This window comes from Felis catus, chromosome E1 (genome assembly GCF_018350175.1).
Source record: "Felis catus isolate Fca126 chromosome E1, F.catus_Fca126_mat1.0, whole genome shotgun sequence".
Classification (NCBI taxonomy): Eukaryota; Metazoa; Chordata; class Mammalia; order Carnivora; family Felidae; genus Felis; species Felis catus.
In genome coordinates, this window is record NC_058381.1 from 45202121 (window position 1) to 45225638 (window position 23518).

General features: G+C 35.4%; 1 protein-coding gene across 49 annotated transcripts in view; it reads left to right on the forward strand.

Moving 5' to 3' along the window:
• Positions 1-23518, forward strand: part of EFCAB3 (EF-hand calcium binding domain 3) — a 460207-nt gene that overhangs the window by 228330 nt on the left and 208359 nt on the right. For 46 of the 49 annotated variants that reach the window (XM_045044749.1, XM_045044748.1, XM_045044746.1 and 43 more), the window contains 21 exons: positions 4630-4683; positions 6090-6194; positions 6869-6922; positions 7679-7783; positions 8384-8437; positions 9095-9199; positions 9773-9826; positions 10172-10276; positions 11728-11781; positions 12364-12468; positions 13284-13337; positions 14454-14558; positions 15231-15284; positions 16184-16288; positions 19413-19466; positions 20120-20224; positions 20401-20454; positions 20953-21054; positions 21562-21615; positions 22305-22409; positions 23198-23251. In XM_045044749.1, coding sequence (XP_044900684.1) covers positions 4630-4683; positions 6090-6194; positions 6869-6922; positions 7679-7783; positions 8384-8437; positions 9095-9199; positions 9773-9826; positions 10172-10276; positions 11728-11781; positions 12364-12468; positions 13284-13337; positions 14454-14558; positions 15231-15284; positions 16184-16288; positions 19413-19466; positions 20120-20224; positions 20401-20454; positions 20953-21054; positions 21562-21615; positions 22305-22409; positions 23198-23251 — 1641 coding nt within the window. The remainder of the gene's footprint in view (positions 1-4629; positions 4684-6089; positions 6195-6868; positions 6923-7678; positions 7784-8383; positions 8438-9094; positions 9200-9772; positions 9827-10171; positions 10277-11727; positions 11782-12363; positions 12469-13283; positions 13338-14453; positions 14559-15230; positions 15285-16183; positions 16289-19412; positions 19467-20119; positions 20225-20400; positions 20455-20952; positions 21055-21561; positions 21616-22304; positions 22410-23197; positions 23252-23518) is intronic. The other 3 variants (XM_045044758.1, XM_045044772.1, XM_045044774.1) reach the window with 3 other exon arrangements.

Here is a 23518-nt window from a genome sequence, read left to right on the forward strand (position 1 = left end):
TTCTCAAAAAGAAAAGGGAGATGACCCAAATAGAGAAAATCATGAATGAAAATGGAATTATTACAACCAATCCTTTAGAGATACAAGCAATTATCAGGGAATACTATGAAAAATTATATGCCAACAAACTGGACAACCTAGAAGAAATGGACAAATTCCTAAACACCCACATGCTTCCAAAACTCATTCCCATTGTATATATACCCCATATATACCCTCATATCCCATTGTATATATACCCCACATTTTCTTTATGTATCCCTCCATCAATGGATGCTGAGGTTTTTTCCATGTATTTGCTATTATAAATTATGCTATAATGGATGTGAAGATTCAGTTATCTCTTCAAGACAGTGATTTTGTTTACTTTGGATATATACCCAAGTCATAATTTCTGGATCATATGTAGTTCCATTTTTAATTTTTTGAGGAACCTTCATACTCTTCACGTTGGCTGCACCAATTTACACTTTCACCAGCAGTGCACGAGGCTTCCCTTTCCCCCACATCCTTACCAGTACATTCTATCTCTTGTCTTTTTGATGATAGCCATTCTAACAGGTGTGAGGTGCTACCTCATTGTGGTTTTGATTTACATTTCCCTGATGATTAGTGAGGATGAGCCACCTTTTAATGGACCTGTTGGCCATTTGAATATCTTCTTTGGAAAAATGTCTTTTCAGATATTTCACCCATTTTTAAATTGTGTTATTTGGTTTCTTTGTTATTGAGGTGTATGAGTTCCTTATATTGTTTGGATATTAACCTCTTATAAGATATATGGTTTGTAAATATTTTCTTCCATTACATAGGCTGTCTTTTCATTTTGTTGATTCTTTTTTTATTATTATTATTCTCAAGTTAGTGAACATACAGTGTAGTCTTAGCTTCAAGAGTAGAACCCAGAGATTCATCTCTTACATATGACACCCAGTGCTCATCCTGAAAAGTGCCCTCCTTAGTGCCTGTCACCCATTTACCTCCCCTCCAAACCTCATCAACCTCAGTTTGTTCTCTGTATTTAAGGGTCTCTTATGGTTATTTTGCCATGCAGAGAAGCTCTTCAGTTTGATGTAGCCCTACTTATTTGTTTATTTTTTATGTTGTTGCTTGTGCTTTATAGGAGTCACATCCAAAAAATCATTGCCAAGAGAAACATCAAAGAGCTTTTTTCTCCGTTTCCCTTGGGAGTTTTATGTATGATTTCAGGCCTTACATTTAATTCTTTAATTCATTTTGAGTTGATTTTTGTGAACAGTATAAGACAGGGGTCTAATCTCACTCTTTGTCATGTAAATATCCAATTTTCCTAACACCATTTAATGAAGACACACTTTTCTCCATTGAGTATTCTAGGCTTGCTTGAATATTGTTGGCTTCTGTGTCAAATAGAAGTTGGCCATATATGTATGAGTTTGTATCTAAGCGCTTGATTCTCTTTCATTGGTCCAAGTGTGTGTTTTTATGCCAGTGCCATACTGTTTTGATTACTATAGCTTTATAATACAGTTTGAAGTAAAAAATTGTGATCCTCCAGCTTTACCCTTCTTTTGAGGATTGGTTTAGCTTTTGTGGTTCCAAATGAATTTTAGGATTATGTTTTATGTATGTGTAAAAATTGCCATTGGAATCTTAAGAATTACATTGAATCTATAGATGGCATTGCCTTAGTGTGGACATTTTAAGGTTAATAATTCTTCTAATCTATGAACACAGGATATCTTTCTATTTGTGTCTCTTCCAAATTTACTCCTAAGTACTTTATAGTTTGTGATGCTGTTGTGAGATTATTTTCTTCATTTCTTTTTCTGATAATTCATCGTTAGTATATAGAAACACCATTGATTTTTGTATGTTGATTTTGTATCCTGCATCTTTACTGAATTCATTCATTAAATTTAACAAGTTATTATTTTTTTTTTGGTTGAGTCTTTAGGATTTTCTATACTTAAAATAATGTCATCTGCAAATAGACACACTTTTTTTTTCTTTCTTTCTTTCTTTCTTTCTTTCTTTCTTTCTTTCTTTCTTTCTTTCTGATTCTGGTGACTTTTATTTCTTTTCTTGCCTAATTGTTCTAGCTAACACTTCTAGTACTATACTGAATAGGAGTGGTAAGAGTGAGCACTTGTCTTATTTCTGATTATAGAGGAAAAGCTTTCAACCTTTCACTGTTAGAGTATGATGTTAAGTATTGAGTATTGTCATACATGGCCTTTATTATGTTGAGATTCTTTCCTTCTATACCTAATTTAGTGACAGCTTTTATCATGAATGGATGTTGAATTTTGTCATATGCTTTTTCTGCATCAATTGAGATGATCATGTGATTTTTATCTTTCATTCTATTAATGCAGTATGTCACATTTATTGATTTGCACATGTTGAAATATCTTTGCATCCTAGGGATGAATCCCACTTAATCATGCTATATGATCCTTTTAATGTGCTATTGAATTGGTTTGCTAGAATTTTGTTGAGAATTTTTGCATTTATATTCGTCAGGGACATTGTCCTATAGTTTTAATTTTTTTGTAGTGTCTTTGTCTGGCTTTGGTATCAGGGTAAATGCTACCTTGTAAATGAGTTTGGCAGTGTTCCCTCCTCTTAAATTTTTTGGGAAGAATTTGAGAAGGATTGGTGTTAACTCTTCATTAAATGGTAAAAATTCAGCAATAAAACCATTTGTCCTGGACTTTTGGGGAAGAAGATTTTGATTATTGACTCAATATCCTTACTTGTTTTTGGTCTCTTCAGATTTTCTGTTTCTTCATGATTCAATCTCAGTAGGTTGTATGTTTCTAGGAATAATTTATCCGTTTCCTCTAGGTTGTCAATTTTGGGGTCTCTGCTCAGGCACCATTATAACCAGATCTGTAGGATGGACTATGCAACTTCCCAGGTGTTCTGGTTAGGCTTCTTGGTCAGATAAGGCTGGAAGCTATATTCATCCCTGGTCAGGGCTTTGAATTTCCTTCCCAGCCCAGTCTCTATATCATAGGCTCCTTTGCTGAGAAGGCTTATTGGCTGGGTACCTGAGCCAGGCAGGAGTATCCATCAATATCCCTGGCCAGATAGTGCCACTAGCTCAGTTCTGCAGAGAGGCAGAGCCCATGAGTGGGCTCTTCACTCAGGCACTGCTGTAAGAGGAGCTGTAGGGTAATCTACACAGTCTCTGGGATGGTCTCAATAGGTTTTCTGGTCAGGCAGGACAGAGGACTATCTATACTCAGCAATAGGCAGGAGCCATGAATTTGCTTCCTCATCTGGATGGGGTGATAGAAGAGGCTCCAAGGCCAGAAAGGCTTATTGGCTGGGGACCCAACTCAAGCAGAATGGTTCCCTGGCCAGAGGGACCACCATCTTGGCTCTGCAGATGGGCAAAACCACTGTGTTAGATATCTACTCAGGCACTGCTGCTAGGAGAAACAATCTGCCAAGACCCAAGTGCTGGTTAATGTAAGCCATGTTTCCCTTCTCCATCTCATTCTGATCTCAAATGGTTAAGACCCACGGATACCTCCCCCCCCCCCAATACCTATGGGACAGGACCCAGGTGGGCCTTCCAGGAAGCAACCCCCAACTCTGGAGGAGCTGGATGTCTACCTTGGGCTCTCTTTTTCCCACCAGAGAAACCATAGCTCTGGGAAGCCCTCTCAGTGCAGCACTATACTAGCCTGGGAGAGGGGCAGTGCAGTCAGAGCATAGCTGATTGTCTTACCCTTCTAATGTGGTCCTTCTCAGTCTCTGTGGTTCAGGGAGATTCATCAGCCTCACAACCATATTGTGGGATTTTCACAATGGTGTCTTGTCTGTGGATACTTGCAAGATGGTCTTTTTGTGAGGGGGACTGAAGTCAGGAAAAACTTATGTCACCATCTTGATGACATCACTCTCTATATATTTCAATATAAATGTAATTTTGTAATAATAAAATTAATTATAATTTAAAGTTAAAGAAAATTAAAATAAAATGCAAATTGGTCCATATCATTCCTGAACTTATAACCAACCACTCAGTGATTCTATATAACCTAGTAGATAAAGGCTAAGCTTCTTAAAATTACTTACAAATCCCTTAATAATCTGAGTCCAACCTACCTCTCTTGTATGAACTTTCCTTTCCCAAATCCATACTTCATTCTTCTGCAGTGCTGAACCGACTATAGTTCTCCATGCACTGCATATGTATCTGTTGTATATGTTGTACCCAGGTGTGGTTTTACTTTATATTTCTCAGCCTCTCTTCCATGTAGAAGACTCTTTCTATGCATTCCCCTTTCCTTTAGTTAAAATCTGATATTTTAACTTGCCAGGCACTACATACTCTATGATGTATTCATTTAACACTCTAGTTTGAATTAGTGGTTCCTATATGAGCTATGGCACTCATGGCTCACAGCAGTACCTGAAGTGCTACCAGAGAGCTGATAAATACCAATGATCCAGAAACACTGGAAAAATAGATCAGCCAAAATCCTTGAAATTCAGAGATTTAATATAAGTGTGTATAAAATTATGATATTAATGGAATTTATCTGGAATTTTCCATCAATGTATATCCTTTGTATATGTTTTTTGGAGCTCATGACATTGATTACATGTCTCAATTGTCCCTTCTCTTCATAGCTAATGGAAACATTGATCTGAATAAAGTGATGGATGAAGTGAAAGCTGTCACAGGTGATTGAGAAGTTAATGTAAACATAGGATCCTAATTTTTACAGAACTGTTTTTCTTCATGCCTTAATTGATAGGCTAATTCTATCATTTTTACCTCCTATTTGCTTAAGGTTTTCATAACCAGTAGCCCAGAAATTGGAGAATTTTATGATATATTCTTCACGAATACACTTCATTTTCCTTATTTTAAGACAGCCAAAATGTACAATAAAAGGTGAAATGAATCTTTGGAAAAGACCCTGGTAGTTACTTAAAGGAGAGGTGATACATTCTTCATGTCAGTAGAATTATGAAGATGAGCCATCTGCAGCTTGAAAGTTGACAAAAGAGATCTATAATACCCACTTTGTGTCATTGTCATTTTGAGTATGTTAGTCCAAGCCTCCCAAGAAGCAAAAGCCGGGGCAGGGTTAAACATGCCAGGACATTATTAGGGGAAATGCCTGCGTAAGAGAAAATAAGGAGGATGCCTGAAAGGCTGGGAGGCTGTCAGACTGCAGGGCAAATCTGTCACCAGGTGAAGGAAAGAGGAAGAAATGTTTGGGCGGAAGCATCCTAGATTGTCATGCAGTCTGAGGAGGGCCTGGCGAAAGTGCTTTCAAGAATCCTCTAGTTAAAATCACCAACCTGTATCTTCCAGGAACAGGGCTCCCCTAGTATCTTGGCTGCACTTGTGATTGGCCAGTGCCAATGATACATATGGCATTAGTGCAAAAAAACACAGGTTAATTTCAAAGCAGAAGATGGGGCCCTTGGTTAATTATGTTCTCCATAGTTGGAACTCCTATGGATACATTCTCATGACCACCGTTGAGAGTTCCATCTCTCTCTCTCTCTTGTTTTTTTATTAAGTATAATTTATTGTCAAATTGGTTTCCATACAACACCCAGTGCTCATCCCAAGAGGTGCCCTCTTCAATGCCCATCACCCACTTTCCCCTCTCCCCTACCCCGATCACCCCTGAGTATTGTTCTCAGTATTTAAGAGTGAGAGTGCCATCTCTTATTAGCCTTTAGAAAGCTGGGGCGCCTGGGTGGCTCAGTTGGTTAAGTGTCCAACTTCAGCTCAGGTCACGATCACGGTCCATGAGTTCGAGCCCTGCATCGGGCTCTGGGCTGATGGCTCAGAGCCTGGAGCCTGCTTCTGATTCTGTGTCTCCCTCTCTCTCTGCCCCTCCCCCATCCATGCTCTGTCTCTCTCTGTCTCAAAAACAAACTTAAAAAAAAAAGCCAATTATGTTTCCATAAGTGACATTATCTCCATGTATTTGGACAGAGCTCAGTGATCATTACCTTCCCCAGCTCATAATCCTATTGTTTTAGCATCATAATTTAGTTTAATTATTTGCAATAATTTGATTGTACTTAAATTCCATGTATGTCATTGTTTTAATCTTTTTATTAAGGAGAAAATGTTGATGTCAATAGCGTTAAAGCTGTTCTGGGAAACATGGGGATCGAGCTCAAAGGTAAAGAATGCTTGGAGCTGGTGAAAACTCTTCCTTTTAAGGGTAAGCATTTTAAATATTGATGTATTCAAAGAGAGGTTTTTTTTTTTTTAAGTTTATTCATATTGAGAGGGTGAGAGCATGTGTGAGTTGGGGAAGAGCAGAGAGAGAGGGAGAGTGAAAGAATCCCAAGCAGGCTCTGTACTGTCAGCACAGAGCCGGACTCAGAGCTCGATCTCACAACCCGTGAGGTATGACCTGAGCCAAAACCAAGAGTTGGATGCTTAATTCCCCAAAAAGAAGTTTTAGATTTCTGTGTCTGCGAGAAGCTCTAAAATTATCTCCATTTCTTAAGTTCTAGGAAATAGAAAATCCATTTCAAAAAAAATTTTTTTTAGATTGTCCACTTATACCTGAAATGAATCCCTAAGTGGTTTTACTTTTAGATTAGGAAGCAGCATTTCCATTATGATGGGTCTTTTTATCAATAGGGAAAAACAAAAAAGGAAAAAACAAAGGTTAAACTGGGATTTGTGAAAGAAGAAAGGATTAATAATTGGAAGTGAATAAAGGCAGGATTGGGAAGAAGAACAGAGGTGTGCATGATGTGCTAAATTTCACCCAATTTTCTCTCAAATTTTATTAAAATAAGAGAAAACTCTCGAAAAGTCATTTTTCCTAATTTCTCTGTGATTTTCCACATTTCTCTGTGACTTAAATTCTGCCTTTTCTTATAGATGATGACAAGATCTTTCAAAACAGGTTGCTAGAAGTTGTGATGTCTCTAAAAGGTACGTGAGCAGCATAATGAGAGTGCAGACCAATATGGGATCCTTGCTTTTATACTGTTTCCAAGGTATTAGTGGTTGCTGCTATACTGATCATATATACCGATTGCAAATTTATGCTCCCACTGAAGATCAAGCTTCACGTTAGCTGCTGATCTTTTACTTTATATCTAGGAAGAAAGCCTTCTACCTTCTCAAAATTCTTCCAAACTTTTCAAGAGAAAAAATACCAGATTTCAAGTTTGCATAGCAAAATGTGACAGACAAGATTAGCACTGATTCAGGGAATTTAATCAGCTGCAGATAAATACTAAACTGGGAATTCAGTTATCAAAACCTATTGTTTAGAAGTAAAAAATGTTTGCCTTCAGAACTAGAATTCACTTAGCATTTATTCAATGGTATTTAAAACTTTGTATTTTATAGTCTGATCCCCAAGACAAATCTCACGAGAAGTGACCTTCATTCTAATGTCATAGTTGACTTTCTCTATAGGCATAATAAGGTCCTTAGTCTCTTGTTCTAAAATTGGTGTTTTTTTTTTTCACATTTTAGAACAAAGATTATTAACCTTACTACTAAGGGGGGTCTGTGAATAGGCTTTAGAGAATATGTGACCCCCCCCCCGAAATGATATGTAATCTTTGTGAACACTAGCATATAGCTCATGCAATTCACAACAGGGCATGTGTCTCTAAAAGGTTTATGAACCTCTTTTTTGAAGTTACATAATTTTCTTCATGGACTCTCTTTCCTTAGATGGGAAAGTCAATGTCAACGACTTGAACGCAATACTGGATAATATGGGAATCAAGCTCTCAGATAAGGAACTTGAGGCTCTGACTCAAAATCTCCCTGGTGATGGTGAGCAAGTTTCCAGATACCATAGTTCCATGTTGGGAGAGCTTGGACAATAAAGGTTGCGGGGGAAAGGGCCCTTAGGAATGGTAACCTACACTGATAGTAAGAAGCTATAAATATGGGCAAAGCATGTAAACAGCATATAAGCAGCCAGCTACCAAGTCACCGTGAAAACATTGCCCTTTGTATAAATGTCTTTTATGTTCTTTATCCATATTATGGTCACTAGAAGAAAGTCTTCCACATTTTAAAAAGAAATATGCAGGCCACTTAGATGACGGTCCTTCTGAATTTCTTCCCATTACTAATGCATATAGCTTTGAAATAGTATAGGACTATAAGTAAAATTAATATTTTTGAAATGGCATGTTTTTATGTTTAGGCTTTTCTTTATAGTATTAATGAAGACAATGAAAACTGAATAAATTAATAGCCTAGAAAGATATTCTTCAGTAAATAGTTCTTAAGTAAGCATATATAAAGTACTTAAGATAATGCCTGGCACATAGTAAGGTAGGATTTATTATATTTACCCCCACATTGTTTTTCACGATATTTCATGAGTCTTTTATATCTCATTATGACTTTAATTTTCTTCTGCAGTTGATAGGAGGACTTCTCCTAAAACACCAATGAAGGAACTCCAAACTTTTACAGGTAAATGAAAAGTTGATGTAAATCTAGGGTTTCGGTCCTTTATAATAGTTTTTTTCAGTGGTATTTCTGGTATCTTATAAATTCTGATGTTTTATTTTTAAATATATGAATCATGGATTGACATTAGGGAAGTTTCTACACTAGGATACAAGACTATATGTCAATTTTAAATCCTAAGTTTTCTGTTACTTGTGCAAGTAATATGCTTCGGGTCACAAATGTTTAAATGAAAAATATCTAGAAATGTATAGAAAATGGCATGGTGAAGCTTAGAAATGATCAAGATAATGTATTCCTGATATCATCAATAATTCTTACCAAAGCAAATATTTTTGAAGAATAATTTATATAAGAATCTGCGTTATCTTAATTCACTCATCAGATTTTATTCTGAAAGTTTTTCCAGCTTTAGGAAAAATGGTCTTTAATTTATAATAAATGTGGTATTTTATTACCATAAGATACCATAAGATATGCTCATAAAGATATGCTTTATTACCATAAGATATGCTCAAGGGTTCTGCAATTGAGAACATCTTCGCCTAACACCTCATCTTGATATTAGGGTATCATTAAACTTCATAGAACATATTTTACAACTTGATATAATACCAGAGTTCCAAAAGCTTATATGTCTATTGTTCCCTCTCTTAAAAGATGAGAAGGTTGATTCTAATGACCTGAAAATTTTCCTGGGAAGCCTGGGGATTGAGCTCACAGATCAAGAAAAAGAGAAGCTACTGAAAACACTGCCAATTGACGGTGAGATTGATAGAGGTGTCATGGAGGTCTTTTGTTGGTCTTTAGGTCTGTGTAAATATTTCCAACTTTGTTTCTATTTATTTTTCTCCAAGAGTATAAAAGAAAAAATATTAAATTGAGTTCTAAGTATATAGCAACCTGTCACTGTCGCTTAGAATTTATATTGGAAGTTAAATAACCCTTTAGACAAGAGTTGACATTAACAGCTAAACATATTGTTACCTATCAAGCTACTAATTTGTTCATATCATGAGAAGAGAAAAAAAAAAAAGAAAGATTGGAGATCCATGACAAAAAAATAAAGATGGGAAGCAGAAATTTAAAAGCAAAGGGAAGCTATACTCATGTTTGAGCAAGGAGACTTCCTCAGGTACTGGAATAGAGGTTTGTCACAAGAAGAGAGGTTTCTGTTTCCAAACTTCATTATATTAGATGAAATAAACTAAAAATTAGAGACAACTCTTCTTAAAATGTTATTTTTGAAATTATTTATTTAAATTATTATTTATTTCACACCATTTTTGTGATTTCATGTTAATTTCCCCATTGCATGAATTATGGCTTTTCTTACAGCTGCTGGAAAGGTGTATCACAACAGGTTGCTAAAGGGTGTGAAATCTCTCAATGGTGAGTAAGACCCAATTAAAAGTCATACTGTCTGACATTCCCCAACTTGACACTTTTATTCCAATTATGAATCCTGGCTCCTCACTTTGGTATCATTCCTTATTTATGATTCTTGCAGTCTACCCACATTTTAACTGATAACAGTGTATATTTTATCTTGTAGGAAGTTCCATATGGAACTTGCATTTTTTTTCAACTCTGTACACCCCTTCTCCATGCACGAAAAAATCACTTCACCTTAAACAAACAAACATAATAAGTAAATAAATAGAAAGTTGATATGCATGCAGAATTTTGGCATAATACACTTTTTTTTTCATGTTCCTCCCTTCTGTCTTTCCTAAGGGGGAAAGGTTCATGTAAATAACCTGGACAACACCCTTAAGAAATTGGGACTTGAGCTCACGGAAGAGGAACTTGCAAAGCTGTCAAAAAATCTACAAGTTGATGGTGAACACTACAGATGTCCTCAGGCCATTTTTTAATTTTTCTTTTATATCTGATATGTTTGAAAATAGATTTAATTGACAGATACATGTTAGAAAGCTTGGAGGAGAGCCCAATTTTATTTTTTTTACTTAAGTCTTTAATTTTAATTCCAATATAGTTAACATAAAAAATTATATTATTTCAGGTATACAATATATCAACAATTCTATATATATGTGATAAGCATACTCTTTCGTCCCCATCACCTGTTTCACCCATTTCCCCACCCACCTCCCCTCTGGTAACTACCAGTTTGTTCTCTATAGTTAAGAGTCTACTTCTTGGTTTGTCTCTCTCTTCTTTTTTTTTTCTTTGTTTACTCATTTTGTTTCTTAAATTTCACATATGAGTGAAATCATATAGTATTTGTCTTTAACATTTCTCTTAGCATTATACTCTTTAGCTCCATCCATGTTGTTGCAAATGGCAAGATTCCATTCTTTTTTAAGGCTGAATAATACTCCATCACACACACACACACACACACACACACACACACACACACACGCACACGCACACACGTAGACACACACATACATATGTGCTATGTCTTTATCCATTCATCTATTGATGGATACTTGGAGGAGAGCCCAATTTTAAAGTCAGAATAAATCTTAGATCTTCATTACAATTAACCTAAAACAGCATCACCTTTCCGTAAATATACCAAAAACTGCAGAGGGTGCTGTCAGGACTCTAATAGTCTAAATAATAAGAAAGCAAAATAATAGGGATATGAAAATCTATTTATAGAGAAGTCAACAAGCCATTCTTCTATCTATCCTCCTGTCTAATGAAATCTTCACTCGAAAATGTGTTCCGAGATTTTTATCATAGTGCATGAGACCTTCAAGCTCCATCTGCCTGTGCGGACATATCTTCTCTCATTTTTCTACTGTTCAAGCCACGTTGAGCTGCTTGTAGTTTCACACACATAGCATGATGTCCCTGGACATTTTTCTCAACTTCTCCTCCATGTGAAGTCTCTTCCATCCTTCCATATTTCATATCAACTGCTCTGATACATTAATGTAGTTCACACACATCTCCTGCAGGAAGCAATCTTAGAACATACCAAGCTGGATTAGTGGTCCCTTCCTCAGCTGTTTGTGGGTACATGAGGTAAAGTTACCAGAATACCTGGCCAACTCCAATAGTATCTTCAGCTATGGCTTATAATGGCATCCAAAATACTAGGAAGAGCACACTTTTCCTGACCCAGTTTCTAGTATACAAGAGACCTTTGTATTAATGGAGATCATCTTAACTCCCTGAGATCCAGGCATTTTCTAAATGGTCTCAGGTAAAATGAAGATGTAAGGAATTTTTAATGGAATTGTTTCCTTAAAATATATGTCTTAAATTTGTCTTCTGGGCTTCTGACATTATTTTCATTGTGCCTTTTCTTGTAGCTAATGGAATGGTTGGTCTGAAAGAGGTGATGGATGGAGTAAAAGCTACTACAGGTAAGAGAGAAATTAAGAATCTAAAACACTTAGTATTTATAATAATTATATTTCATCATTAGTCCTCAATTGCCATATTAGTTATGGCATTTATTTCTTTGTTCATTAAATTACTAGCAAATCATTTGTTTTCTGGTATATTTTTTATTTGTATATTTTGCTCTTCTCTCTTTTAGAATGGCCAAACTCTGTACTAGTGAAATAATATATGAAGTAAAATTTTGATAAAGACTACAGATAACTGACAAAAAATGAGACTAACAGATCTTACCTTATTTTATACATTTATTTGAATAAGTAATTTATAATATTCCAATTGAATAGCAGATACATAATGTAAATCTCACAGGGTTCAGAGTTGCCTTGCCATTGTCATTGTGACTGTGACTTCTTTTATTAGCACTTAGAGATCAAATTCTTTTTCTGTGAAAGTCATCGTTAGTATATTTGGAGAGGTCTCATTGGCCTATGCTCTTTATTCTGTACCGATTTAATCTACATAGCCGTAGATTAACGTTCCCTGTTTGGAGTCATTAGATGATCCTTTAAATTCGTATACGTAATGATGTCTATTTTTTTAAGGAGGGGAGGTTGATGTCAAAGATGTGAAAGCTATTCTGAAAAACATGGGAATAGAGTTCACAGATAAGGGACGTTTGAAGCTGCTGAAAAATCTGCCTTTCAATGGTAGGCATTTATATACTGATGTGACCTTAAAGTCTTCTTTGAAGCTTTTAAAGATTTTTTAATTTAAATTCCAGTTAGTTAACATACAGTGTAATACTAGTTTCAGGTGTACAATTTGGTGATTCAACACATCCACACATCACCCTGTGCTCATCACAAGTGCCCTCCTTCCTCCCCATCACCTGTGTCACCCTTCCCTCACCATTTCCCCTCTGGTGACCATCAGTTTGTTCCCTATGGTTAGGAGTCTGTTTCTTGGTTTGCCTGGCTTTTTTACCCCGTGTTTGTTTTGTCTCCTCTTAAGCTTTTTTTTTTTTTTTAGAAACTCAAACTATCCCCATTTGCTAAGATGCAACAGTAAATAAACAAACAAATGCCAAACAAAATAATTTAAATGTTCACTCATTCTAGAGGGAAATTTCCATCTATGCAGTTTAACTCTCTGTTTTGGAATAATCATCCCCATGATGCTGACTCATGCCATCAAGGGGACTACATTTCTGAGGCTACCCTTACCTTTTTAGATACGTATAGGCAATTGTGGGAAGCAACCAAGGGAAAGAAGTGGTGTTAGACTAGAAGGGGATAAAAGGTCAGGGGTGATATTTTCCAAAAAAGCTGTGCATGTTATAGAGTGTCTTCTATGCTAAATTTTAGATAGACTTACCGTATTATAAACTTTCCCTAATTTTCTCTCAAACTTTATTTTAATGAGGGAAGTTTCTAGGGCAAATCATGAAAATCTCAGTTTTACTAAAGTTTTAGTGAATAGCCACATCATTTCTCTATGACCTTAATTGTGTTCTTTTTTATAGATGATAACAAGGTCTTTAAGAACAGGTTGCTAGATGGTGTGAAGTCCCTTAAAGGTGAGTGAGAAACATAATAAGAATACAAATGAATATGAGATCTTCATTTTATACTGTTTCCAAGATGTGAATTTGAATGCTGCCATCTGTCATATGTACTGATTGCAAATGTATGCTTTTTTGGACCTCAATCTTTATTTTAGCAGTTGAATCTGATGTTCTATCTTGGAAGTAAAGCACCACACTTTCTTGTCATTTTCGAAATTTTCAGGAAGAGAAATATCAAATTTCATGTTTACATGGGAAAAAATATAAATGATTAGCAGTGATTCAGAGAACTTAATAAATAGAAAAAACTAAATTGGAAGTTCATTCATCAAAAGTCAACCTACTATTGTTTAGAACTAAATAATGTTTGCCTCCAGTACCAGAATTCCCTAAGCATTCATTGAACACCATTTTTTCAACCAGATTTTTTTTTTTAATTCATTAAGAAAATTGAGGCTGGCAAGAGTGATAGCCCTCAGCTTTACATCTTCAATCCCTCCCTATTCAGGTATCTTTAAGCACACCCATGTTAGTATAAAGGATGAGTGAGAAGTCCCTCTTCCTCCTCAAAGCTTACCAGGATGCCCTTGACTCCACTGTCTCCCATATCTTTTAAGACCTTGCCCCACTGGCCATTTTCAACCTCTTCAGCCCATTTACATGTTCAACATACACCATCCTATAAAATAAGCAAACTAGAACTCTCCACACCCTTTTTTGGCCACAACTCAATCTCTTTCTTCCCTTTTTCATCCATTTCTTGAGAGACTTTTCTGTACTCTGAGCCCATATTTCTGTACCTAATTCTCAAACTGATTTCAGCATTAAATGCTATTTAAAACCTTGTGTTTCTGTAGGCTGGTCCCCAAGACAAGTCTCAAGGGAAGTAGCCATAGTGCTAAATTTGTAATTGACTGCTTAAAATATTTTGTCTCTGTGCTAAAATTGTTGAACATTAATTTATTTTTTTCACTTTAGAGCAAACATTTTCTGTTTGGTCCAAAGCAAATTTTGTGAATAATGATCTACTGCTCAAGAAATTCACAATGGGATATGTGTATCAAAAAAGTGTAAGAACTTCTCTTTTGAAGTCATTTAATATTCTTTATGGACTGTCACTTTTCTTAGGTGGGAAGGTCAATATGAACAACCTGGGCACTGTTCTGAACAACCTGGGGATAAAGCTTGCAGATACGGAACTTAAAGATCTGGCTGAAAACATGCATGTTGGTGGTAAGCATATTATCATATATACTAGTTAACCCCGGAGAGAGGTTAGTTACAAGAAACTTGGGGGGGGGGGGCAGGGAAATGCCCTTTTTCATAGGGAGAAGGGAAGGCCCAAGAGCAGTGTGAGACACCATATCAATGACTAAAACACAGAGAATGTCATTTGAGTTTATGAGTATCCAGTTAACAAAGTCAAAATTAAACCAGTTTTCTGTATGTGTGATATGTATGACTTTTATGTTCTCTGTAAGTATCATGTTTGTAGTTGAGTCTTTCCAGTTTTGAATACAAGAATGCAGATTCTTTAGACACATTCACTTCTAAGTAACTTCCCCTTACTAACACAAATAAATTTGAGATATTATAGGCCAAACCGCACCATTGCGATTGCGTGGTTTTCATGTTTAGAATTTTCTTGTTATTCATGCTTGTCTTAGAATAAAAGTGGAGTAGAATAATAATCTAAAAAGTGTGTTCAAAAATATTTGTTTAAATAAATATTAGCAATTATGATGGGGCCTGACACATAGTTAAGTGCAACTGTTACAGTTCTTCCCATGTTTTCTCACAAACTTTTGTATTATATCTAGAATGTAATATTTGAAGTCTATATAATATATGAGATCCATAATATATGGGATCTATAATATACTGCGATTTTATCTTCTCTTATAGTTGATGAGAAAATTCCTCTAGAAACACTGATGGAAAACATCACAGATTTTACAGGTGACTGAAAAGTTACTATAAAATTAGGATTCCAATTATCTACATTAAATTTTGGTTTTTGCTAATATTTCCTGGTACTTCATCACTGACTTGTAAATTCTGACATTTCTCTATATTTATTAATGAAATATTTGCTTCTAGTGTTACATGTATTGATATAAAATTATCTGATTTTGCAATGAAATTACCATACTATTTCTTGCTTTCAAATTCTAAAATCTCTGTTGTTTATGCCAATAATGTAATTCACTTCACCAGTGTTTAATAAACACAGTATAGAATGGCACAGCAAATTAGAGAGTGAAGCCTAAAATTGATGGAAGTAATGAATTTATTGTATTTATCATATAATTCTTATTTTTTAAATTAAAATACTTTTTCAAAGAAAAATTCATATAAGCATCTATTTTTTTAATTAATAGATCAAATTTCATTCTGAAAGTACTCTGTCCTGATTTTACAAGACTCTCTTGTTCACATTAAGAAAATAAATTTGACCTATCATCTACATTGATTCTGTAGTTGAAAATGTTTGTTTGTTTTTATTACTGTAGTTTTCAGTCTGAAAACAAGGAGATGGTATTATCCTAAAATAACTTTTTTCATTAGAAATAATTACTATTATCTGGAGGTGCCTGGGTGGCTCAGTCGGTTAATCGTCCGACTTCAGCTCAGGTCATGATCTCGCAGCTTGTGAGTTCAAGCCCCGCATCAGGCTCTGTGCTGACAGCTCAGGGCCTGGAGCCTGCTTCAGATTCTGTGTTTCCCTCTCTCTCTGCCCCTCGCCCACTCGCTCTCTCTCTCAAAAATAAGTGATAAAACATTTAAAAACTTAAAAAAAAAGAAATGATTACTGCTATCTGAAATGAAGATGTATACCAAATTTCTTATTTTCAAAGGTGAGAAGATTGAATCTAGTGAGCTAAGAAATGTTCTGGGAAATCTCGGACTTGAGCTCACAGATGAGGAACTAGAGAAGCTGCTGAAAATACTGCCAATTGATGGTGAGTCATACAAGTGTCTGTGGGAGCTTCCAGGGAAACTAGATTTTTACAGATCTGCATGAAAATTTTCACTTCTTCTCAAACATGATGGAACATTTTTAAAAAACTAAAATGTAAGCTACATCTTAAAACAGTAAGTGTCGTTTAGAGTTTATTTTAGAAGCCAAGCAACTCCTCAGATGTAAGTTGCCATCAGAGCCAACAAATGTCTACTGTCTCCCTTCAGGGCTTATACCATAAGAAGGAAAAAGAGAGAGATAAGCGAGCAATGGAAGAAATTAAAAATAAAAGTCAGAATTAAAAAGAAAGAGATATTTGTACAATACAGTAGGCCCACTCAAGGGGAACAGCTTATCATATTGAAAAAGCCTTCTCTTCCTTAATTTCACTGTTATATAAAGATGAAAATTTTAGGTGAAACATTTTTTAAAAATTTTTCAATGTTTATTTATTTTTGAGAGACAGAGAGTGATAGAGCACGAGCAGGGGAGGGGCAGAGAGAGAGGGAGACACAGAATCCGAAGCAGGCTCCAGACTCTGAGTTGTCAGCACAGAGCCTGACGCGAGGCTCAAACTCACAAACTGCGAGATCACGACCTGAGCCGAAGTCAGACGCTTAGCCACCTGAGTCATCCAGGCACCCCATAAGTGAAATATTTATAATGGTACTACTGAATTATCATCCACATATTGTACAAGTAACCCAATATAGCATACAATTAAGTGAATTCTAATGTATTCACCACATTCATCACAACAATCAATTTTAGAACATTTTTATTATCCCAGAAAGATATTCCATACCTATTAACAGTCACCTCCCAATTTCTCCATCTCCCTCAGCCCTGGGCAACCACTAATCTATTTTCTGTCTCCATCAGTTGCCCTATTCTGGATATTCCACATAAATAGAATCATATAATATGTGGTCCGTAGTGACTAGTTTCACTTAACATAATGTTTTCCAGGTTTATCTCTGTCCTGTTATGTATTAATACAGTTGACGCTTGAACAACACAGGGGTTAAGAGCACTGACTCCCTGTGCAGTCGAAAATCTGTGTATAACTTTTGACTCTCCAAAAACTTAACTACTAATTGCTTACTGATGACCAGAAGCCTAACTGATAACATAAAGTCAATTAACATACATTTTGTTGTTATATGTATTATATACCCTATTCTTACAATAGGTAAGCCAGAGAAAATAAAATGCTAATAAGAAAATCATAAGGTGGGCACCTGGGTGGCTCAGTCAGTTAAGCGTCTGACTTGAGCTCAGGTCATGATCTCACGGTTTGTGGGTTCGAGCCCTGCATCAGGATCTGTGCTGACAGCTCTCTCTCAAAACTAAATCAACATTAAAAAAATAATTTAAGAAAATCCTAAGGAAGAGAAAATACATTTACAGTGCTATACTATAAAAAAAAAAACCCACGTATAAATGGACCTGCACAGTTCAAACCTCTGTTTTTCTAAAGTCAACTGTACTTTGTTTCTTTTCACTGCTGAAAAATAGGCTATTCTATGGATATAACACATTTTATTTATCCATTCATTGGTTGATGCGCGTTTGTTTTGTTTCCACATTTTAGCTATTATGAATAATTCTCCTATGAACGTTCATGTACAAGTTTTTACATGGATATATATTTTCATTTGTCTTGGGTATATACCTAAGAGAGAAATTGTTGGGTCATATGGTAATTCTGTGTTTCACCTTTTGAGGAAGTGCAGGCTGTTTTCCAAAGAGGCTGCATTACTTTCCATTTCCACCAGCGGTGTATCAGAGTCCCAGTTCCTCCGCATCCTGGTCAACACTTGTTACTTCTGTCCTTTGATAATATCCTAGTGGGTATGAGGTGGTATCTTATTCTGGTTTCGACTTGCATTACCCTGATTGCTAATGATGTTAAGCATCTTTTCATGTGAATATTGGCTAAACATATACCTCCTTTGGAGAAAAATCCATTCCCATAACCCTCATCCGTTTTTAAATTTGGTTATCTTCTTATTATTGAATCGTAGAAGTTCTTTATACATTCTAGATACAAGTCCCTTATATTTTCTAGATATAAGTTCCTTATCAGATACATGATTGCAAAAGTTTTCTCCTGTTCTGTGAATTATCTTTTTACTTTCTTGACAGTGTTCCTTGATGCACAAAAGATTTTTAACTTTGATGATGTCCAGTGTATAATATAACTTTTTTCTTTTGTTGCTTGTGTTTGGGTGTCATATATTAAAAAAATGTCTAATCTAAAGTTAAGAAAATTTACAGTTACGTTTTATTTCAACATTTTTATAGTTTTAACACTTACAATTAGGTCTTTGATCCATTTTGAGTTACTTTTTGTATAAAATGTGAGATAGGGATCCAAAAGAATATTCTCTTTGCATGTGACTGTCCAGTTGTCCCAGCACCATTTATTAAAAAGACTGTTCTTTCTTCATTGAATGTGCAAGTACCTTTGTCAAAAATCAGCTGACCAAACATTGGAAGGTTTATTTCTGGATTGTAAATTCTATTCCATTAATCTATATATCTAGTTTTATGCCAGTACCTCACTGTCTTGATTACTGTCACTTTGTAGTTTTTAAACTGAAAAGTGTGAGTCCCCTACTTCTTTTTCCTTTTTAAGATTATTTTTGCTTTTTGGAGCCTGAGCTTTACCATATGAATATTAGGACCAGCTCATCAGTTTCTGCAAACAAACCAGCTGGAATTTTTTATAAGAATGTATTGACTCCATGGATCAGTTTAGGAAATATTGTCACATTCACAGTATTACGTCTTCCAATCCATAAACATAGGATGTCTTTTCATTTATTTAGGTCTTCTTTAATCTCTTTCTATAATGGTTTATAGTCTCCAGAGTATAAGTTTTGTACTTCTTTTGTTAAAATTATTCTTAGGCATTTTATGCTTTTCATGCTCTTGTAAATGAAATTGCTTTCTTAAGTTTTCTTTTCATTTGCTTGTTGCAACTCTATAGCAGCAATACAGTTGATTTTTGTATGTTGATACAAGACTGCATTTTCTGCTTCTGAAATTATTCAGTTCATGCTATTTTTTTGAAACTCGTATTCATTCTACCATTACATGAATTATGACTTTTCTTACAGCCAATGGAAAGTTATATCGTAATAGACTACTGAAGGCTATGAAGTCTCTCAAAAGTAAGTAAAAAACGAAATTATAAGGCATGTTATCTAGGTCTCCAGATACACCATCCAAGCATGAATCTTGGCCCTATATAAGCTTTTATTTATAATTCTTCCAGCATAACTACATTTTACCTGCTGTTAATATACACTTTCTCTTGGCAGGAAGTCCACTGTCTTCTTAGATTTTTTTCAACTTTTTCTCAAGAAGAAAAACCAACCCTGGCAAAAACAAACAAAAAACCCTGGTTGTTATTGAAAAGCAATGGTCAGCTACAACAATCACTAATAAGTCAAGCCAGTAAACAAAAAAGAACCCTACTTTTTATGCAGAGTAATTAAGTTAGTGGTCTGCAGTTCTGTTTGTTCCAGCACCTTAACCTTGTCTTACTTTGTAGGCTTGTCCACAAGAATAGACTAAAGGAAATGCAGTTCTGACTCCATTGACTTTCTATTTGAGTCTTTAAGTGGAAAAGTCTATTTGGGATTTCAGCCTTGTCAAAGTGTAATAATAACAGAGGCATGAAATATATTTTATCTTTTGTTTCTTTTGTTTTAATAATATGTGGTCATTAAAGTTAATAATAGTTTTCCTAAAAAACATTTTTAAGTTTTCCTATTATACAACTTTTTTTTTTCAAATGTTGCTTTACTGTCTCTTTCCTAAGATGGGAAGATTAAAAAGAATTACCTCCATACTAGTTTGGGAAATATGGGAATGGGGCTCACAGATGAGGAACTTGCTGGATTGTCAGGAGACCTACAAGTTGATGGTGAGTACCAAAGATAGCATTCAGGATCTATTTATCTTGATCTTCGATTTAAAGGAGTATCAATTAAAATTATGTTGTGAGACAAATTTAGCTGGACTTTATTATACTCTATAAACCAAGTGTATCTTTTTCTGAGCTCATGTCATTGATTACATGTCTCTTTTGGACTTCTGTAGCAAACGGGAATGTTGATCTGCATGACGTGATGGAAGGAATGAAAGCTATTACAGGTGAGCACAAAGTCACTATAAACCTAAATTCCCATTAGAACACTAACTATATTTTACCATTAACCTTAAATGCCATGTTGATTCTGTTACTGTACTCCTTATTATAAATATTTGTCCAGAGTTGGACTTTGTGGTATTCATGTTTTGGTAATAAAATTTTAGGTTCAAGTCTTGGTAGGAAGACCCTTACTCTCTTAAAAAAATACTCTAAAGGGGCGCCTGGGTGGCTTGGTCGGTTAAGTGTCGGACTTCGGCTCAGGTCATGATCTCATGGTCCGTGGGTTCGAGCCCCGCGTCGGGCTCTGTGCTGACAGTTCAGAGCCTGGAGCCTGTTTCAGATTCTGTGTCTCCCTCTCTCTGTGACCCTCTCCCATTCATGCTCTGTCTCTCTCTGTCTCAAAAATAAATAAACGTTAAAAAAAATTTTTTTAAATAATCTAAAAATAACTTTTTAGAGTCACTAAATTTCCCTCACGAGCCTTTCTCTTTCTGATTAAGGGAAAGTTGACATCAAAAACCTGGAAACCATTCTAGGTGACATGGGAATCAAGCTCACAGACCAGGAACTTGAAGATCTGAAAGAAAACCTGCCAGTCAGTGGTGAGCACGTGAGATACCATTGGATTTTGAGCTTTAGGTGTTATGTACCGTTAGCAATGAAAGGAATGGAACGAGGGAACTTTCTACGCAGAAGAGGTCCAGATTGTAGATGGGACAAGAACACTGACAAAGAAGTTGAGAATGTAGTATTTGGACACAGGTGGCATGGCCACTAGAAGAGTCTGTGAAGTTCTGAGGACGACAAAGTTTGCCTTTACAAAATGGCCGCTTTTGAATCTCATCTTTTTGTTATCAAATTCAAGAGTTGATATTTTATGAAATAGAAAGTCAAATTTACATTTTTTAAATAAGTATATTTTTAATATTTTAAATCTTTTCTTCTGTTCTATATTCAAGCATATTCTGAGTAAATATTTGTTGAATGGCTATTTAAAGTGCATAACAAAATGCCCAGTAACAGCTGTTATAATCTGAAGGGGAGGAGAGCGTTCTTATGCTATTTTATGTCATTTTATGAGCTTCAAGTTATGTTTTTTTTTGTTACAGTTGATAATACAGTTGCTCTGAAAACTTTGAAGGATGAAGTGAAAGCTTTTACAGGCAAGAATTTGTTATAAATGATTTGCAACAAATTGTGATTTACACTAAAAAATTTAATAGCATTTTCTCAAAATTCTACTACTGCTTTACAGATTCACATACTTTCAGTATTCATTTTGATAAATATGTGCATCTACTGATCAACATCTTAATCTAACATTATCTGGGTTTATAAGTAAAACAAAAGGACTATTTCTTCATTGTAAGTCATATATTCTTTGATGCTGTTTTTTCAGTAAAAGTGCCTGGCTCTTATTTATACACCCAAACCTAGATGATCACAGCAAAAGCAGGGTGGAGCTGTAGAAATAAAAGTCCATTACCAACAGCTAATTACATAGTTTTAACAAAGTAAAGCAAAATATGTCACACTTTGTTAATTGTGTCTTGTATCATACTAACCGTCTCTTGACCTTATTTCTGGATAATTATATGACCAGATTTGCTTCTGTACTATGTGATATCATTCCCAGTGTTAGGGATACATCCCATGTGCTAATATCGAGGGACAAATTCTATTTTTTATTTAGCATTTGACTCTTTTTATTAGAAAATCTTTCACTCCATCTTTCCTTTTCATTCTGGTATCAGAGAAAGGACTAGAGCAGCAAAAGTAAATGTTGAGATCATGTTAAATAATCAGATTGTCCATTAATAGTTTGACCTGTAACTATTCTGTCTTTTCAAAGGAGAAAAGGTTGATTCCAGGGGCCTACAAAATACTCTAAAAGACATGGGGATTGAGCTTACAGACAAGGAGGCCAAGCAACTGAGGAAAACACTGCCCCTTGATGGTAAGTGAATGCCACATAAATGCCACCATGCCTTCCAGGGAACCTGACTTTATGGGTCAGTGCGAGCCATTCTCAATCTTTTAGTAGTACAGTTTTGTCTTAAAATGCCATAAATTAATAGAGAAAAGCACTTCTGACTTGAAAAGAAATTCTTTCATTACCTCTTGGAACACAATCTGAAATTCATCACTACATTGCCATATAGTAATCTGAGTGACTAATACTATCCTCTCAGATTGGTATTAGTTTTGCAATAAGAGCAAGGAAACATAATGAAGGAGAAGGAGGACATCAGTAGAATAAAAAGGAAGAAATATTTTAAAGTATTTTTTAGAATGGCACCATGGGAGAGTTTAATAAATGTCTCTAATTCCAGAGAATGGGTAAGTTTGTCACTGTGGAAAACATCTATCTATCTATCTATCTATCTATCTATCTAGAGCACATGAGCAGGGCAGGGGGAGAGAGAGAGAGAGAGAGAGAGAGAGAGAGAGAGAGAGAGAGAGAGAGAGAGAGAGAATCTCAAGCAGGCTCCACACTCAGCACAGAGCCTGACATGGGGTTCAGTCTCATGACGGAGATCATGACCTGAGCCCAAATCAAGAGTCAGATCCTTAACCGACTGAGCCACTCAGGCACCACAAACATTTATATTTTTAAATGTCCATATCGTATAACTATAAAATAAATGCATTTTTAAAGCAAATCATTGAAATGTATCTTTCTACAATCATATAATTTGTAATGTTTTGGTTTTCTGGAGATCTGAATTGTACTTTTTCTTACAGCCCACGGAAAGGTGTTTCAAAGCAGGTTGCTGAAGGATGTGAAGTATAATAAAAGTGAGTAAGAAGCACAAAGATGAGGCATATGAAATATCCTTAAGCATTAAATTTATATCACTAGAATATAACACCTTATTTTGCTTCTTGTACCACATCTATGTTTTTGCTGGTAGTAATCCTTTATCTTAGATGAAAAGTTCTCTACTGCATTGTGTTTTTGAAGCTCTCTCTGAAGAAACAATTATATGAACAGAAATAAAGATGGAAGGAAAGTAAGGAGGGAAGGAAGGAAGGAAGGAAGGAAGGAAGGAAGGAAGGAAGGAA